Source organism: Psammomys obesus, unplaced genomic scaffold, assembly GCF_907164565.1.
Source record: "Psammomys obesus unplaced genomic scaffold, mPsaObe1.curated_primary_1811, whole genome shotgun sequence".
Taxonomy (NCBI): Eukaryota; Metazoa; Chordata; class Mammalia; order Rodentia; family Muridae; genus Psammomys; species Psammomys obesus.
In genome coordinates, this window is record NW_026596256.1 from 9,750,400 (window position 1) to 9,771,004 (window position 20,605).

The window sequence follows — 20,605 nt, forward strand, 5'->3', positions numbered from 1 at the left end:
AGTAAGTCATTTTATTGCTGTTTAATTTTTGTTTGTTTGTAGAACAGTAGCATTTTATTTTAGCCTAGGATCCTTGGGTGTTAGTTTCTAGCTCTTGATCACAAAAGCAGTGTCAGGGAAGAGATCCAAATTGTAGATGGGGACTTAAGCCAAATCATACAGTGGCTGATTACTCACACAAGCTTGTGTCACTATTGTCCTAGCACATCTCGTAGTCATTACTGCATTGTAAATTAAAGGGTTGGGCTGGACAAAAAAAAATGTTTCTCTTTCCTGTTCCCCAGATACTAGCATGTGGAGGTGAGGGCTCTAATTCAACACCAGCTAAAATTCTCAAATATCCATGAGTTGTGTAGGTATTGTCTTCAACAATAGGACCTTGCTATCAATTGTGAAGAATGACCTATAGTTTCATCAGTAGCCTGGGTTGTTTGGGGATTCATGTGAGGACACTTTAACAAAAAAAAAAAAAAAAAAATTAATTGAATATAACCCAATATTGGTGCTGGAAGCTTCATTTATTGACAGAATAAGGCTCTGTCTATACAATTATTTGCTGATTTAATCTGAATTACCTTTATATTATGTATATATTTTAGGAAACTTTCATGCTACACCTCAAATGGCCTTTAATTTTAGATGCCTGTTCCTCTATTCTCCCCTTTACCCCCTCTCTTCTCTTAGTTCCCTGCTAATCTTTCTGATCCATCCCCCCTCATCCATCCATAATGGGATAGTCTATTTCTCTTTCCTAAAAAGATCTTGGATCTCAAGTTAGATCAATTTCTATCTTCCTGAAAAACTGCTACAGTGACTTTCATAGTGACTATATAAGTTTGCCCTCTCACCAGCAATGGAAGAGTGTTCCTTTTATTCCACATCCTCACCAGCATGAACTGTCATTACATTTATTGATCTTGGCCTTTCTGACGGTATTAGATGAGATCTCCAAGTACTTTTGATTTGCAATATCCTGATAACTAAGGTTGTTGAACATTTCTTTAAGTGTTTCTCATCCATTTGAGTTTTCTCTTTTGATAATTCTGTTTAGATCTATATCCTATTTTTAAATTGGATTATTTCTTTTCTTTATGTCTAGCTTTTTGAGTTTTTTACATATTTTAGATATTGACTTTATATTTGAAGCACATTGTTTTCCCATTCTGTAGGCTGCTGCTATGTCTAAATGTCAGTGTCCTTTCAGTTTCATGGTCCCATTTATTAGTTGTTGGTCTTAGTGCCTGTGCTATCAATGATCTGTTCAAAAAGACTATTGCTCTACCATTGAGTTCAAGACCATTCTCTCCACTTTCTAGTCTATCAGAGTTAGTGTATCTGGTTTCATGTTGAGGTCTTTAATCAATAAGGAGTTTTGTGCAAGGCTCTAAGTATAACTATAGTTTCACTACTAATGCAGACATCCAGTTAGACTAGCAAAATTTATTGAATATTTTTATTTTTATCTTTTTATTTCCAATGTGAGATTCTGGTTGTATTTTTTGTTTGTTTGTTTGGTTGGTTGGTTGGTTAGATTTATTTATTATTTATTTATCAATTTATCAATTTATCAGTCTATTTATTTATTATTTATTTATTTATTTATTTATTTATTTATTTATTTATTTATTTATTTATTTATTTATTTGAGACAGGGTTTCTCTGTGTTCTGTGTAGCCTTGGCTGTCCTGGATTCACTTTGCAGGACAGGCTGTCCTTGAACTCACAGAGATCTGCCTGCCTCTGCCTTCCTCAGTGCTGGGATTACAGGTGTACACTGTACTTGGCTGATTCTGTCAGGGTTTTTTGTTTGTTTTGTTTTTTTAAATAAAAAAATAAATAAAATGTCCTTAGGTATGTATACTTATGTCTTAGTCGTCAATTCAATTCCATTGATCAATGTCTCTGTTTTTCTGCCCACTACTATGTTTTTATTCCTCTTGTATTGTAGTACAACTCGAAATCAGAGAAAATGATACCCCCAGAAGTTCTTTCATTATTTAGCATTGTTTTAGCTATCCTGTTTGTTTTTTTTAATTTTCCATATGAAGATGAGAATTATGATTTTAAGGATTTTTAAAAACTGTGTTGAAATTTTGTTAGGTTTTGCATTAAATCTGTATTGCTTTTGGTAGGATGATAATTTTTACTATGTTAATTTGACCCATCCAAAAGGATGACAGATAGTCCCATCTTCTTATATCTTGTTCAATTTTTTTCTACAGTGTCTTAAAGTTTAAATTTTTAAGTCTTTCACTTGCTTGATTAGAGTTACCTCACGCTATTTTGTAATATTTGAGGCTGTTGTGAAATGTGTTATTCCCGTGATTTCTTTTTTAGTTTATTTGTCATTTGTATATGGGGGGGAATAATGATTGTTTTAGAGTTAATTTTATATCCAGCTACAATGTTTATCTGTACAGAAAATGTTTATCTGCTTCAGGAGTTTCCCAGTGGAATTTTTTGGGTCACTTATCAACCCTATCATATCATCTGCAAATGAAGATGCTTTGGCTTCTCCATTTCCAATCTGTATCCTTTTGATCTCCTTCAATTGTCTTAATGCTCTAAGACTTCAAGCACTATATTGAATAGTCAGAAGAGAATGAAAACCCTGTCTTGTTGGTCCTTTTATTGGAATTGCTTTGAGTTTTTTCACCTTTAAGCTGATATTGGCTGTGTGCTTATTGTAAACTGCCTTTATGATGTGTTTCTATGTCTCTTGTATGCCTAATATTTCCAATACTTTTATCATGAAGGGAAATTAGATTTTTGTCAGAAGCCTTTTTCTGAATCTAATGAGATGATTTTGTGGTTTTTAATCTCAGTTTATTTATGCAATGTATTACGTTTATTAATTTCCATATGTTAAACCATTTCTGCTTCTATGGGATGAAGCCTACTTGATAATGGTGGATGACCTTTTCGATATGTTCTTTTATTCTATTTTTAAATTTTTTCTTGATAATTTTTGCATCAGTGATCACAAAGGGAAACTGGTCTGTAATTCTCCTTCTTGTTGGGTCTTTCTGTGGTTTGGGTATCAGGTTAACTGTGTCCTCATATAATGACCCTGGCAATGTTTCCTCTCTTCTGTTTCCATTTTGTGGAATAATTTGAGAAATATTGGGGTTCATACTTCTTTGAAATTCTGGTAAAAATCTGAACTAAAACTCTCTATTCCTGGGAATCCCTTACCTCTGGGAGACTTAGATATTGCTTTTATTTCATTGAAGGCTATGTGTCTGTTTACTTTGTTTATCTGATACTGATTTTACTTTGGTAAGTGATATGTATTATTTTAGTTTTTCCGATGTGGTAAAGTACAGATTTTTAAGGTATGTCCTTATGAATCTCTGAATTTCTATTGTAATTTTGTTGTGTCCCCTTTTCATTTATATATATTTTTTTAATTTAAAGATCCTCTGCATTGATTAATGCAGATAAAAGTTTGTCATTTATATAGAATTTTTCAAAGTATCAACTCCTTCTCTGATTGATTTTTAGTAATGTTTGTTGTTTTGTTTCTATTGTATTGAATTCAGCTCTGAGTTAGATTACTTCTTGTTGTCTACTCCATTTGGGTATGATTTAGTCCTTTTGTTCTAGCACTTTCAAATGTGCTTTCAGTTGCTAGTATGAGATCTCTCCAAGTTTTTTATGTAGGGACTTGGTGCTATGAACTTGTGTCTTAGAACTGCCTTTGTTGTGTCCCATTTGTCTGGGTACATTGTGTATTCATTTTCACTCAGTTAGAAGGTCTTTGATTCCTTTCCTAATTTCTGTTTTGATCCATTTTTTACTCATACTGAGTTGTTCACATTCCATTAGTTTGCAACTTTCCGTTGTTTCTATTGTGTTTATATCCATATTTAATCCATGGTGGTCAGCTGGGATGCAGGGAGGGTGTTATTTCAATATTCTTGTATCCTCTGTGGCCTGCTTTATGTCTGAATAGAGGGTCCAATTTTGGAGAAAGTTCCATGAGATGCTGAGAAGAAGGTATATTCTTTTGAGTTTGGTTAATTGTTCTGTAAACATCTGTTCTGCCCATTTAGTTTATAAATCTTTTAGCTCCAACATTTTTATGTTTAGTTTTTATCTGTATAACCTATCCATTGGTTAGAGTGGGGTATTGAACTCCCCAGTAGCAGCGTGTGAAGGTCAAGATGTGATTATGCTGTAGTAGTGTTTCTTTTACAAAGTCGGATGCCTTCCTGTTTGGAACACATACGTTAAAATTGCAATGTTTTCTTGGTTCTTTTTCCTTGGATGAGTATGGAATGTCCTTCCCTATCTTTTCTGATTTGTTTTGGCTTAAAGTATAATTTGCCAGATAACCAAATGCATACATCAGTTTGCTTCTTAGGTCCATTTGCCCAGAATTTTTTTTTTCCTTTTTTTTTTCCCCTCTTTTGCCTGAAGTGATGTTTATCTTTGATGTTAAGGTGACATTTTTGGTTGTATTTGAAAAGGTGGATCTTGTTTCAGAATCCATTCTGTTAGTTTGTGCCTTTTATTGAGGAATTAAAACCACTGATGTTGAGAGATATTGATGACTAGAGATTGTTCATTTCTGGTGTGTGTGTGTGTGTGTGTGTGTGTGTGTGTGTGTGTGTGTTCTCCTCTTGATTTTTTCTGGTCTGGGATCATTTGTTTCCTGTGTTTTCTTAGGTGTAGTTATCCTCTTTAGGCTGGAGTTTTACTTGTAGCACCTGTGGTATTTTTAGATGCATTTTCTCTTAAATCTATTCTTATTTTCCCCACCTACTATGATTGACAGTTTTCTGGGTATAGGAGTCTGGCCTACTATCTGTTGTCTCTTACCGACAGTAGCACATCTGTCTAGGACCTTCTGGATTTGTGAGTTTACATTGAGAGTTCAGGTGTAATTCTAACAGGTATTCATTTATACTTGTTTTTTTTTCCCCTTGTAGCTATTTAATATTTTTATTTGTTCTGTACATTTAGCTTTTTGCTCTTCTAGTCCAGTCTATATGGTGCTTTGTATGCTTACTGATATACATTTCCTTCTTTAGATTTGGGAAAATTTCTTTAATTATTTTGTTAAAAATATCTTCTGTGCCTTAGACCTGGTTTTCTCCTCCATCCCTTATTTCCATTATTCTTAGATTTGGTCTTTTTATAGTGTCTCACATTTTTTGGATGTTTTGTGACAGAAGTGTTTTATATTTAACTTTTTTTAACCTATGTTTTTATTTCTGCTATTGTGTCTTCAATTCCAGAGATTATCTCTTTGTATTCTGGTTTTTGTTTGAGTTCCTAAGTTTTTCAATTCCAGATATTCCTCTGCATCTGTATTCTCCATTACTTCTATTTCTAATTTTAGATCTTGAACTGTTTTATTCATTGTCTTCCACTGGTTTTTTGGTTTTAATAGATTTCTTTGAAGGATTTATTCATTTCCTCTTTAAGACCTCTGCCATATTCAGAAAGGCTGTTTTAAGATCTTTTTCTTATGCTTTAGCTATGTCGGAGTCCCGTGGGACTGCTGTGGCAGTGTGGCTGGGCTCTAGTAGGGTCATACTGTCCTAGCTGCTATTCCTTGTGTTTTCATGCTCGCGTATAGGCATCTGGATTTGGGAGACTGTAGTTCTAGCTTCTGCTATCTGCTCTTGTCTTTGTCAGGTGAATATTTTTTCTTTGGTGTCTGTTCCTTTCTCTAGTACTTAGAAGGGTGTGGTGGCTGTATGTTGCCTGGTAGGAAATCTTCTGTGATCCTGTGAGGTGTGGAGACTGTTTCCCTGGCTTTTGTCCTGTCTTAAATTTGTATCACAGTGTGTCTGTTAGAAACAATTGTCTAATTTTAAATCTTAAAAAAAATTAGAGACAATGTTGTCTACTCTTTCAGGTTTTGCATAAATGCCTGGAGAATGCACAATCCCCTCTTATGGTTTGAATCCATGCATTTTCATAGTAAAATTAGGCACGCTAAATCACAGTCACTATTTTAGTAATAGAGATACCGAGATTCTCACTGGGAATAGCACAGTCACAGTAATAAACACTGAGGCCAAAAGAAAGCAGACATGGTCAGCCACTTGGTAGACATCTGTTTACCCACAGGCCTCGCCCAGGCACAGCCACATTCCCACAGACTTAGACATGTCTTCTTTCGTGATGAAACAGCACTTGTTTATACAAAATGTGTGAAAAGTGTATGATCAGCTACCTGCTAGCTTTACACAAATGTTGTCCCTTTAAAATATAAGTCACAAATAGAAAATTAACTTATCTAGCAACCCAGAAACCAGAACTGCTAATTCGGTGTGTTGAACTATGTTGCAATTATTCTAATCCACTTAAAGTTTTGTTTCTGTTTTCTCAGTACAAAAATTGTGGATGCAATGCTTCCCTTCGTTTTCTGCTGGTGTTACAAATCCAGAATGTAGTTGATACTAACAAGTTAGTAAGTCGAGCACTGAGCTCATCTCAGTTCATATGGTGACATATCCACTATGTCCCATGGCCCTTGTGGGAAATGTCTGTCACACTGGATGGTGAACTTCACAAGCCTCTTCTTCACTTAATTTTTGGTGTCTGCATTAAAAGAAAATGGTTGCATGATTATGGAATACAAGAATTCTTTAACCTGCTAAAAATAAAAAGTGATGGTCAGTTTTTATACCAGGGTGTTACAATAGAGCATTAAAATATTGTCTTTGAATATGTTAGCTTTTTGTTTTATTATATTATACTTTAGTATTGTACCTTAGAGCCTGTTTGTTTTATAATGAAAGACAGAAAGGGGATGGGTCTAGAGGGGAGGAGAGATGTAGAAGAACTCGGAGGAGTAGAGGGAGAAGAAACTATAATCAGGGTACGTTATGTGAGGGAAAAAAATCTGTTTTTAATAAAAGAAAAAATGGAGATTAAAATATGATTATGTATAACTAAAACTAATATTTCTTTACAAAATGGTTCCATATATACACGGGTAATGAGTGTATGTTAAAATAATTTATAACTGAATTATGGTAGGCATTGGCACTTCATGTTGTTTTCAGTGTATTCAAGTGTCTCCCAGATGAAGAGCCCTATTTCACAATGAGAGCTATAGTTTTGTTTTCTCTGTATTTTAGGACTCAAACACACACATTAGAAAAAAACAGAGTAGACACGTGAGTTGCACATCCATGCGCACGCTGATTAATCCCCTGTGCCCGAGTTTCCTCTTGTACACAAGAACAGTAATACAATACCTCCTTTTCAAGCAGACTAGGGTATTAATCCAACATGCCTGCAACCCACAGTATAGTTGTAGAAGAAGCAAATGCTGTGCAAGTGACAAAATTGCTGTCATTATCACATAGGCAGGACAGTGATTCCTAGTGTATGTTCTCGGGGCCATCAGCAGTATCTGCAAGCCCATTACATGTGCAAAACTATTGAGGAAGAGTTTTCAACCAGACTGTGCCATCTTACCAAGATGCCCAGATGATTCTGTTGTGCGTGGTAGAGCATGGGTAGCAACAGATGAAGAGGAGACTATACAAATGACTGACTCAGTACCCAGTAACTGCAACTCATGCCAAACTTTTCCAAGGAGAAAAATTAGGGAAAACAGATTAGGAAAGTATGATGTAGAAATAACAAACTGTAAAAGGACATTTGATATAATGACAAGGTAGAAGCTCAAGGAATTCTAATGATGGCAGTCACTTCAATTTTAATGATTTATCAACAGCAAGACAAATTCGTTGTGGCAGAAGAGCAAGCAAAGGCAAAACTGAAAGTTGCATGCTGGGAACATTTTGTGGATTCACAGACCATCTAGGCTAACATCTCCTAAATACTGGACAATTGGTTACAGACACTCAGTTGTGAGAAAAATTAGAAGAGGGCATTTTTTCCCTGTTTGGTACATGGAAAGAGAGAGCAGGAGAAAAATCAAGCTTACCTGTATCTCAAGGCAGTTAGATGGCATGGCTAAAAGATTCTGACAATAAAAAGCATGAGTAAAATATTCGTAATAAAACTCTTGTTGCACTTGAGTAAATGTATGTGCCACACACATAACTGCCACAATAACAGTAGGGTTAGTGCAGTGAGCTGGCATAGCAGCTAACTTAACCGCCAGAACATTTCCAAATCAAATGATTGCACCAATAGTTTAGTTACTTGTCCAAATCCCCCAAACCAGAATTATCTGAATTCTGCTTGTGCATTAGAAATACCACTTTTGAATATATATCAGTACCCATTGCAGTGACCTTTTGACTTGGTAGTTGGACCAGAAAAGGGTGGGACTACTCAGTGAGCAGCAAAAGAATGAGTTGCCCAGCAAAGAACTGAACAATAAATTCCCAAATCATGAGCAACATTTTTGAACCTAGAAGTGTGTTCATTAATGGCTCTCTCTAAAAAAAACCTACTGTGCATAACTGTATTTGATAAATTGACTACGTAAAACTCCATAAAATTTAAATACAAAGACACTTTAGTTTTGAAAAGCAGTATGATTTAGACTAATGAATCTCAAATCTATCTCACATGACTGTATGTAATATTTTGTCTCATATCCCCAAGTGGTGGTGTGGAAGATTAATAGGAAAGTCCATTTTTCCAAGTTAGTGGGCTTTGGGGTCATTTTCTCACATTTTGTCCATTTTAGTTATTTCAAGTCTCGCTGGGGTTATTACAGCCAGATCTCCTGTGTAGCTAATCAATCACATTGGGTCTTGTCACTCTTGGTCATTAATTTGAAGCCCCTAAACTTCTAATAGGGATGAGGTAATGAGGACAGGGAATGTTGTCAGTATAGCCCAGTGGACGGCAGAGTTCCAGCTCTCTGATCTTGGATATCACAGTGTAACCAGTATTCAGAGGCAGGACTTGCATAAGCCTTTCAGTCTGTGGCCCTTTTCAGTGGCTCCTCTGGGCCTTCTCCTGGTACTCTGAATACTATGCTCTCTTTTCCCTTCCCTCCTCCCCATTCCTGCTAATTTATTCTCAAATGAGAATATCTGCTACAGTGTGTACTTGGGCAGCTGAAAATTTGCCAGTCAGTTTCCTTCCACTGAGCCCTACTGTCAGGCTGAGCAGGCAGTGATTTTACCCCTTAGCTGTCTCTCTGGCCCAAGACTGAATTCTTTGTTTGTTTTTGTTGTTGTTTTGTTTCTTGAGACAGGGATTCTCTGTGTAGCCTTGGCTGTCCCGGACTCTCTTTGTAGACCAGGCTGGCCTTGAACTCACAGAGATCTGCCTGTGTCTGTATCCAAGAGTACTTGGATTAAAGGAGTATGCCCCCCAAGGGGCTAAAACTGAATTTTTAACCACTGTGAGTTCTGCCAACTATTCCAGAGCTACCCCCTAGGCTGGTTTGTTTTGTTATTTTCCATGTGAGTAAATTTCACTTGGTAGCTAGTATTACACTGTATGGCCTATCAGTCATCAGTCAACATAAAAGCAGTTGAAGGAAAGATAGGTCTTCAAGAGATAGAGTTATCTTTTACCAAGTTGTTCATTGTTCATCCATGTGACTAAACTATTATTACTTCTAATGAAAGAAGGGGGAGCTAGTAAGACCTGGAGAGGACAGGAGCTCCACAGGACCAAATATATCTGGGCACAGGGGTCTTTTATGAGACTGTTTCTCCAACCAAGGACCATGCATAGATACAACCTTGAATCTCTGCTCAGACATAACTCATGGTAGCTCAGTATTCAAATTGGTGTCCCAGTAAGGAGAACAGGGACTATTTCAGACATGAACTCAGTGGCTGGCTCTTTGACCTCCACCCCCACCACCAAGGGAGAAGCAGCCTTGTTAGGCCACAGAGGAGGACATTACAGACAGTCTTGAAGAAACCTGATATGCCAGGGTCAGATGGAAGGGGAGAAGGACTTCCCCTATCAGTGGACTTAGGGAGGTGCAGGGAGGAGATGAGGGAGGGAGAGTGAGATTGGGAAGGAATGAGGGAGGAGCCTACAACTGTGATACAAAATAAATAAGCTATAATTAATATAAAAAATAAAAATTTAATTTAAGAAAGTCCCAAAGAAAACTCAAAAGAAAAAAAAAAGATATTCTTTTATTTGTTTAAGAACAGTGCATTTAAAAATACTACTTTATTGTGGATTACTTTTGTGTGGTACCATATAAATTACAGTCACGTAATGTAGAATGTTCTTTAATTACAAGCTTTCTTACTAACATTTAGTAAACACAGCTTTAAAGCACTGTTGATGTATTGTTACCACAAAGCAATATGTCTACATCAGTATGGCTTGCTTCACTAAGTCACGAGTATTCTTCATAGAGTTCTATAAGACAGACTTAGGTGATTTCTCTTCGCTCTCATAGACTCTTGCTTGACATTGTTGTTGTTGTTTGTTTGTTTGCTTGTTTTCTTGAGACAGAGTTTCTCTGTGTAACCTTGGCTGACCTGAATTCTCTTTGTAGACCAGGCTGGCCTCAAACTCACAGAGATTCGCCTGTCTCTACCTCCCAAGTGCTGGGATTAAAGGTGTGCACCACCTTGCCCAGCTTGCTTGATTTAGTTGGAGGGAATTGGTTTGCTTTTGTTAACATGTACCGAATAAAATGACCAGGAAAGGCATGAATGGCTAGTTTCTACCCTGAAATTATGTAACTTAATATTCTGAAAAAAATGGGTAGAAAGGGAAGTGCTAGCCAATCAGTAAGGTTCATACATGTTTCAGTTAAGCAGTTCTCCTCTTTGTCTTGTTTTTATATTTATACTTTGTAGTTGATTTTAGAAACAACTTTGATGATCTTTATTCACGGATCCTTGATTTAGAGTTTGCCATATTTCTTTACCAGGAAGTTTTATTCCAGCTTTATCGGAAAGATTTCTAAGCTATGATCACTGGATGCATGAAGGAAACACTGGTCAGGTTTCTAAGCCTGTGAAAAGGCTCATGTGAATTTCTTCACTGTCATCAATGCTAATAGATAAACAGACATATATGGCTTTCTTTGTTTGGATAGTAAATAGTAGGGTACATTACAGTGAAGCAAATCCCAAGTAACACTTTCTCTATAACCATTTGTTTACGTACAAACATGAGTACTCTTAAGTCGGACTAAGTTCTGTAATTTTTAAATTCCATTGAGTTATGAACTCTGCCCATCTTCCATACTGGTTCAGCAAAATGTAAATTTTAGCTTACGTTTAAGGTCAGTACATTAAAATAAAGGTTTGTGTCTATTTAAGACTGTCTCCTTTTTCTTTCCCTCTTTCCCGACTTCTCTTCTGCAAACTATATTTGTTGACCAAAAGCAATTTTGATTTGTTAATTGGATCCTGGAATTCTGTAGTTTCCTTTGACACGTTCATCATCTCCTGTTAATCTTTATTAATTCCTTAATTAAATTTAGGTAAAATAGGAACCTGTCTGGTTTCACCTCATTGTTCATCATAATGTATCAAAAACTGGAAATTCATCATGAACTTTCCTCATTAATGGCCCAATATTCATTTTAGTACATTCAGTTAAAAAATGTAATCATGCAAAGGGAGGGAGTTAACAGTGAGACTGTCCTGGAGATCAGGTCAGTGTGTTTTCATAGTTGCACTGTAGTATTCTTGAGCACACCAGAAAAAAAAAAAAAAAAAGACCAAAAAACCACCATTCAGCCAAGCATGTTATCATGTTATCCAGGGTAATACTGGTTATTTAGCTTTGGTTAACTTCCCCCAGACACTAGTTCATAAAATGTAAGCTCTTCAAACGACGACATTTTTTGTTTTTGGTTGGTTTTCTGAAAATAACTCTATTATATAAAGCTGAAGCAAAACAGAACCCCAGGTCCAATTATGTTTTATTTGTAATTATCTGTCCTTGAAGACTGCATACCCTAAATTTTTAACTCATTAATGTCAAACCCTTCCTGTGCCCCGGCTTGCGGAGCGGGAGTGGCATACTATCTGTCTTAAGTGTACACAGCTTTCTCCCACGTTTTCAGTGCGCGCGTAAGGCTTTAGAAAGAGGTTTACACTTCGCATGCAAGTATTAAAATAGTCTGCGGTATAAATTAGCACGGAGATATGAGATGTTTGAAATATGTTTCAGGAAGGATTTATTAACATTAACTCATGAGACTAAAGTGAAAGCATGCCATTCCTTTACTGCCCACATTTTACTTAAAGAGATGCCTAAGCCATGTTCCTGGTGACTTGTGTGCTAGTTTTTGATATTTAACAGCTTTCAGAATGTGAGATGACTTTAATTCTTTATGCTGTGGGAAGACAGGTTCCATAGTTCTCCTGTGTTTCTGCTTGTGTTAGGAGGAGAGGAATCCATTATCCTTAGTAGAACTAAGACTATCTCTTCAGTGACATGTGCACAGTGAATAGGTCCAGCAGTTAGAACAGCCATCTTCCTCCTACCCCTGCTTAGTCAGGTTTTCTGTCACTGCAGATACTTGACAGGAAGAAAAAATTAAAGGGAAGAAACATTTGCTTGGGCCCATGGCTTCTGAGGGTTCAGACTATTATTAATTAGTCTATGTGTAAGAACAGGATGGTAAGCATAAGAATTTATATGGATTTATAGGAGTAGGCTTCTCATTTCATGACTAACAAGAATCAGAGAGGGACACAGGGGAGGTCGGGCAAGATATGGTACCAAAGATGCACCCCCAGTCGCCTGCTTCTTTCATCCACACTGTGTCTTCTAAAATTTCTACCATCTTTCAAAATAGTGCCACCACTTGAAGACCAACCCTTAAATATATGAGCACCAGGAAGGAACATTTCAATTTCCAATCAAAGCCTCTAGAAGAGAGGACAAATTTATTTGTTTTCAAGTATAGTAAATGTTATCTCTGGTTATGGGTGAAAAAGGAGCTTGGTGCTTTTGCAACCCATCATAAAACATTTGAGATGTTGATGTTTGGCTTCTCAGATATATCACAAAGTCATCAAGTAGGAATGTGTTTTATGTAAACAAGTGTCTCATGGTTTTGTTACTTTCTGAGTTATATACAAGAGTCATATAACTTCTGCTAGTTATCATAGTACTATAGAGGGTTAACTTTGTGGTGTGCAAGCTAACTACAACTTACATTTTTGGTTCTTCTGAGTTAAGGAATTGAGGTGTTAGTTGGTTTAAATATGTACTTTTAAAATTCTCAACTCAACACACACACACAAAAAAAAAGTGCTCAGGGACACATAAACGCCTGATGCTAAAAATGTGCAGGGTATGTTTAGCCAGTCGGTAGTGAGGAGTATATAAATTCTCTCCCAAACTATGATGCATTTAAAGCTCAGCCCTCTACAGTTGTCTGGTGGGAAATACTGGATGCTCTTAGGGATGGAACAAATAGAGGGTGATTCAGTTGTTGGAGGCCTGTTCTTTAAGGGGACTATGAGATCTCTCCCAGCATCAACACCTGCCTCCTCTTTATTTCATATTTGGCCATGAGGTGATTGCATTTCTTCTGCCATAAGGTCTTACTATGATCTATTGCTCGAGACTTGAAATCAGTAGACTAAACAACAATACTGAAATCTATAAAACTGTGTGAGCCAGAACAAACCTTTTCACATATTAAGAAGATTTTCTTAGGTATTTTGTTACAGCAATGGAAAGTTTGTAATAGAAACTTGGTTGTCATTATAGATGTGTTTAAATATGAGCTGATTATATAAATATATGTGATTATTACGTAGCCTGAAAAGAAGCAATTGGGGAGAGTGTTAGCTGCCAAGACTGGGAGGATGGTAGAATGAAGATACATAGAACATAATCTGATTTTGGTAGTAAAGGTATATTAGTGGGCTGACAGTGTATAAAATGTTTATTCTCGTAGTTTCAGAGATTTCAGTCCATTGTCACTGAAGGTGTGGAGTGACGGAAATGATTGTGAGGAGGGGTGTCATGGCAGAACGAGGTTCCCTACCACATGGTGACCAAGAAGAGACAGAAAGGAGAGCCTAGGGAATATATCCTTCACAGGCGAAACCCCGGCGACCTGCTTCCTCTAAGCATGCACTGCCTGTCCCAGTTTCACCAGCTCCTCCTGTTCTATTTAATTACGAATCCAGCAATGGATTAATCAGAGCCCTTATAATCCAATTGCTTCCCAAATTACATCTGCTGGAAACCAAGTCTTTAACTCATGAGCCTTTTAGAGATGTCTCATATTTAAATAACAAGAAGTTTAGTTTTTAGGAAAAAAAATTCTGCAAATATAAGAGTGCCGAGAGTTGCCAATATTAACATGGCATAAAGTGGGGAGGAGATAGGAATTCTTCCTTCTGTTTGGCATGTCCCTCTTCATAGTTTCATGGAAATTCTGTCTGGTGCACATTAAATGTTTTTGTTGTTTTGTTTGTTTTTTGCTTATTTGTTTTTTCTATCAGAACAGCAGTAGAGACCATGGTGCTTGACAGGAGATAGTACAGATGGCAGCCCCAGTGTCATCTTGGTGGAAGGCTGTGGTGTCTTTCTCGAGTCTGACTGTGCACATATGGAATAGCTGTGGAGATGTAGGCTTTCTTAACAGGGTGTTCTCTGAGAACTAGGTTACTTTTTATCAGATTAATGCAACATTGAAGCAATTTAGGTCATCATCTTTATGAGGCCCCAGTCATACCCACAGCTATTGAGGCATGAGGAAATTTAACTTACAGAGCAAATAGAGGGAAATGTGATGAATATTGTAGCAGAGCTTAGTGCCATGGAAATGCCTTTTAAAAGGATACTCTTGCTTCATTAAACCAGTCTGCAGACTAGAGAGAAGGCTCAGTGGTTAAGAGCCTGCTCTTCCAAAGGACCCAGGTTCAATTCCCAGCACCTACAACTGTCTGTAACTCCAGTTCCAGGGGATCTGACACCCTTACACCAATACACATAAAATAAAATTAACTATAAAAAAATCATTCTGTTCAATTGAAGTTAAGAATTTTCTTATCTTAGAAGGTAGACTGAAGGGCTGGAGAGCAGTCTGAGAGGTTAAGATGAAATGAACCTAGTCCAGAGACCTGAGCTCAGTTCCCAGCAGTCTCACCAGGAAGCTTCCTTTCTTTCATTTCATCTACAAAGGGATGACTCAGCTGACCTTCACAGGCACCTGAACATATTTGAGCAAGCCCACACATAAATACACACACACATAGGTAATTAAAATTAATAAAAATAATTCTTAAAAATATTTGCTGGTGGGAATGTATACTTGTACAACCACCTTGGAAATCAATCTGGTGCTTTCTCAGAAAAATTAGGAATAGTGCTACCTCAAGATCCAGCTATACCACTCCTGGGCATATATCTGAAAGATTTTAACTATACAACAAGGATATTTGCCCAACTATGTTTATAGCAGCTTTATTCATAATAGACAGAATCTGGGAACAACAAAGATGTCCCTCAACAGAGAAATGGATATAGAAATTGCAGTACATTTACACTATGGAATACTACTCAGCTATTAAAAACAAGGAAATCATGAAATTTGCAGGCAAATGTATAGAACTAGAAAAGACCATCCAAAGTGAAGCAACCCAGAAACAGAAAGACACACATGGTATATACTCACTTATAAGTGAGTATATTAGCTATATAACATAGGATAAAAATACTGAAATCTATAGTCCTAAAGATGCTAAACAACAAGGAGGACTCTAGGGTAGATGCCTAATTCTCATTCAGCAGGGCGAACAGGATAGACATCAGAAGTGGGACAAGACAAGGAACAGGACAGGGGCCTACCACAGAGAACCTCTGAAAGACTCTACCCACCAGAGTATGGAAGGAGATGCTGAGACTCATAGCCAAACTCTGGGCAGAGTGCAGGGAATCTCATGGACGAAGGGTGAGAGAGAAAGGCCTGGTTGGGACAGAAACTCCACAAAGAGATTAACAGAGCCAAAAAAATCCTGGGCCCTTAGGGGCCTGCAGGGACTGATGAATCAACCAAGGACCATGCATGGAGACAACCTAGACCCCTTGCTCAGATGTAGTCCATGGGCAGCTCAGTCTCCATATGGGTTCTCTAGTTGCCTGATCCTTGATCACTTCTCTCTGGTGGGGAAACTTAACCAGCCCACAGAGGAAGAGGATCCAGGCAGTCCTGATGGAACCTGATAGACGAGGGTCAGACAGTAAGGGAGGAAGAATTCTCCTATCAGTGGACTAGGGGAGACAGATAGGGAAGGAAGAGGGAGGGAGTGTAGGATGAGGAGAAGATGAGGGATGGGGCTACAACTAGGATACAAAGTGAATAAACAGTAAATAGTAATAATAATAACTAATAAATTTTGTAAAAAAAAAAAGAATTTTTCAGGATCTTGGCTCATCTAGGCAAGAAGTTATATTGGCAATTTATTTGCTCTTGAACTACAAAATTTATCTTTAAAAAATAGATATATAGTGTGTGTGTGTGTTTGTGATTTTGTGTGTGTATATGTTTATAAACATTTGTATCCAGGCATACAAAACCCGATGTGTCATTATAAAGGCCGGTAAAGTACTCAAGTGTGTTTTTCTCTAATTGCATCCATTAGAGGCTTACCTTATGAGCCTCCCTGAGTCTATATAATTTTCAGGGAGGTACTGTGTCTGATTTATCATGTAGCTTTGTCTCACAGGTCACACGCAGTAGGAACAAACACTTGTCAAACTAAAGAAATGACTTCTACTTACTGTCTCTTTTTCATCTCTTAACACCATTGGCAAAAGCAGCCTTCTTCCATTCATTATTTGTCTTTGATTTAGGCAACACCCTTCTCACTTTGCAGAAACTCTTTACACATAACCGAAGTGAGCAGTACTCATGTGTTTACCTAGGTCCATAGCTTTTTATCAGTCCCCATTCCCTTGAAATGTTTGAAAATATTAAGCACTTATCCACGCCTCATATTTGAAATTCCTTTTCTCCTTTTGGCTATCATCAATCTACTCCACCCTTCTCTTCTCATGTAAAAACATTTCTCTTGTGTTTATATTGCTAAATCTTGCCTCCGAGTCTATTTGCTGATCACTTCACTTGCTCTTTCTGGACATTTTCTTCCACTACTAAGCCTTCAGCTGCCAAAACTTAGTTGGAAAAATCTCAGTCAACTCAATAATGGCCAGTTATCAGTGGACTTGGGGAGGGGCATGCATGCAGAGGGTGAAGGAAGGGAGGGATTGGGACAGGAGGAAGGAGAGAACCACAGGGGGGATACAAAGTGAATTAAGTGTAATTAAAAAGAATTAATATATATATATATATATATATATATATATATATATATATATATACATAAATTTAGAAAACTAAAACAACAAAAAAATTTCAGTCAATGCTCACATTTTGGCCTTACTTTCTAAGTATTTTTCTTTTCATAATGACTATCTCAATTCAGGAATGATTTAAAGTAACTTTTATTTAAAAAAACAAAAACAAAACAAAAAAAAAAAAAAAACAAAGGGACCATAGCTAGCTCTGGCAAAATAAAAGAAAGGGAGAAAAGGTATTTACTGGAAGTAATTCAGCAATCCTAAAGGGTGGGGAATGGTTAGACAAAGAAACCAAAATCCAAAGAGAAAGTGAGAAAATATCCATTTTATGTCTCTGACTAGATCCCTTTCCAGCTCTTTGCATCTGCTTAGGCCTTCTTTTATACTGATGACTTCTTTTCTTTCTAATTCAGGGGTCTCCAAGTTTAAAAATCCCTGGGTTCAGGTATTCAAAAAACGTCTATTTTGTTTTCTCTGTTCCACTAAAATAACCTAAAACAATGATTTTGAATAGCATATCCTAAAAAGAAGTTATACCCTAATATATCTACTCTAGATGCAGAAAGAATTAATTAGGAAAAAAAAGTGACAACTTCTTCAAGCCCATGTGCAGTAAAAAAAGGCATGTTTCAAGAGCAGGAAATGGTAAAGAAATAAGATTCACTTGAATAGACTAATAAATTCCCATTTCACTATCCTAGACATATGGCACATAAACCTAGGCACCAAACTTAACTGTTGTGCACTGACCCAGCCCTCCCTCCTGGAAGAAGGGGAGAAAAAAACCCAATCCACTTCTCTTCAGGAATGGAAAGATCCTGCCCTGTTCGAGGTGGAGATTCCTGCATTCACCCACCAATATACCAGCATTAGAAATTTCTAGTCTGTCAGCTAAACGCTGAATGGCCTAATGATTCTGTCTTTCCCAACCTATTGACACTGCCTTCCTCTCGTCAAAACAACCTCCGAGGTGGTCCCTTCAAATTCATCATTTGTTTTTTCCAACATCTGCCCAGCAATTTTTTTTTTTATCACATCCTTTTTATTTACAAGCCCTCACAACACAATTAAACAGATGGGTGAGCTTCATGTAGTCCCTCTTGATCCAAAGATCACCACCACCTCCATAGGCAGCTATCTTTTTTCAGGAGTCTGAAATACAGTGTTTACATAGCAGCCTGGGCTTCTGTTTATGTCCATTTCTAGACTTAAGATAACTTATTCCCTTGCTTACCTAACAAAATCTTCCACAATCTTCTAGGGTTTACTTTTGCAACCCAGTTCAGTCACCGTCCTCTCATGAAGCCTCCCTTAATACATTATACAACAACGAACGCTGTCTTCCCAGCCTCTCCTTACCTTCAAATCACACCTTCAGAACCTATAGGCTCTTCTGTGCTTGCTGTTGTCTGCGTAGTACAGTGGCTCTCTTCTGCAAGCTCTCCTTCCTTTAGAGCTTCAGAAAGAGTCCGCATGAAAAACATGAGTATTTTTACTGTTGATCATAGATTTCTAAAGCATTTTTAAATTGTGAGGAACCTAATTCATTCAATTTAAAAATCGTCAAGCTTTCTCTCTGTAGCCACTTTTGAAATAGTGGGACCCCCACAAGTGTTCTTCGTTAGGCTGAGAATGATATACAACCACACAACATGATTACAAGTCAGGTAATGAGAGACCAAAAAGATTAAAAATTAGCAGCTATTGTTAAGGCCTGAACTATGTTGGTGGAGAAGTCTAGTAATGCCCTGAGGGGAAGGACCGCCTTACTGCATTCTTTCCCCACCCACTAGAGATAACAGTTGCTAGGAAACTGGCCCATCCCCCTAGGGAGGGACACCAGGTCATTATTGTCTGGGGAACTTCCTATATCCAATCAATTCAAAATTTAGCATTTTGACCAATAGATGCTTGCTAGGCAGGAATCGCCCCTAACTTGGACATGCTGGGAGGGACCAGAATCTTTAAATCACCCAACTAACCTGGGCACAGCGCGCTCAGCTTTCACCGCTTCTGAGGGAGGTGGGTGTTGTGGCTCCAAGCTTCAGCTTGTAATTTACAATAAAAAGACCCTCATGTGTTTTGCAACGGAGTCGACTCCTGTAGATCTTTTGGGGGCTCGCGAACTGGGTGTAACAGTAACAAATACTAGATTCTCAAGAAAATGCTTCAGGAGAAAGGAAAAAAAAAAAAGGATTAACTATAGTAGGTTAATGAGCATTACAGCTGAGATACACAAAGCAAAGTGTACGTAGCTTTAAAGCATGCAAAAGGTCATTTAAACGAACACTGCTTTTTCTTAATTCTGAATAAATATGGTACATAGTGTACAATATTCTGTCCTCTAACTTCTAAATTATTTTTGTTCATTTAAAGCCCCAGTCATGATTTATGATGCCTATAAAAACCAAACCTAGACACACATTCTCAAACACACTCATATACACAAGGCTGCAAGTGTTATATCATTTCCTTGGCTTAGCTTTGAGCTTTACACATTGGATTAAAGGTAAAGATTAACATGTGGTAAAGTGAGGGTTTACCAAGGCTTGGAGTGGGTATCAGAATGCCTGTATAAGGCCCCAACTCAAATACCAAACCAAGACAAAGGGCTTGTTCTGCACCCCTCTTAGAACTCTGTCATCCTGTATTTAAGAGCAGTCCTCTCCACTCTACGTTACCTGGCTCCGTGACTTTCTTTGGTTGCTCACCACTATGCCTGTGTTCCCAGGCAGTCCCCTCCTCCCCCTACCTCCCCCCTGCCCCCGCCCTTTCCTTCTGGTCCAGGCTACAATTCATGGTGCCAGCAGCAAGCTCTTCTACTCCTTTTTCAAGTCCCTTGTGGGCAAAGACCTGGTTGTGGAACCCAAGAATGACCTGAGCATCTGTGGAACCCTTCACTCTGTGGACCAGTACCTCAATATCAAACTAACTGACATCAGTGTCCCAGACCCTGAGAAATATCCTCATGTGTTATCAGTCACAAACTGCTTCATCAGGAGCTCATTTGTCCGCTATGTACAGCGGCCAGCAAATGAGGTGGACACAGAGCTGCTACGGGATGCAGGAAGAAAGGAAACCCTTCATCAGAAATAGTGCTGGCGCCTCTTCCCCTCCCCCTCCCCCTACTTTTTCATTGGTGACCCATAACTTGATGTCCAACTGAGGCAGGACACCCCTGCCCAATACTTAAGGTGTATTTTGTTTTGTTAATGATAATCTTTTAATCGAATGGATGAGAGAGATAATTAATTCTTTAGTTGAGAAAGGAGGGCAAGAAAGCCGGAACTGCCGAATATTTCTGAACTGCTTCCAGTCTGTACCTTTCTCTCACCTTCCGTGGAGATAGTGGGAGCATCCCAGGCCTTCCAAGAGAGACATGTGTTACTTT

At 37.8% G+C, this 20,605-nt stretch overlaps 1 protein-coding gene across 1 annotated transcript; it reads left to right on the forward strand.

The window, feature by feature from the left end:
- The first annotated feature begins 19,929 nt into the window (after positions 1–19,929).
- On the forward strand, positions 19,930–20,310 carry LOC129668685 (U6 snRNA-associated Sm-like protein LSm2). Its single transcript, XM_055596766.1, has one exon. The coding sequence runs from the start codon at positions 19,930–19,932 to the stop codon at positions 20,308–20,310; it is 381 nt and encodes a 126-aa protein (XP_055452741.1).
- The last annotated feature ends 295 nt before the right edge of the window (positions 20,311–20,605 follow it).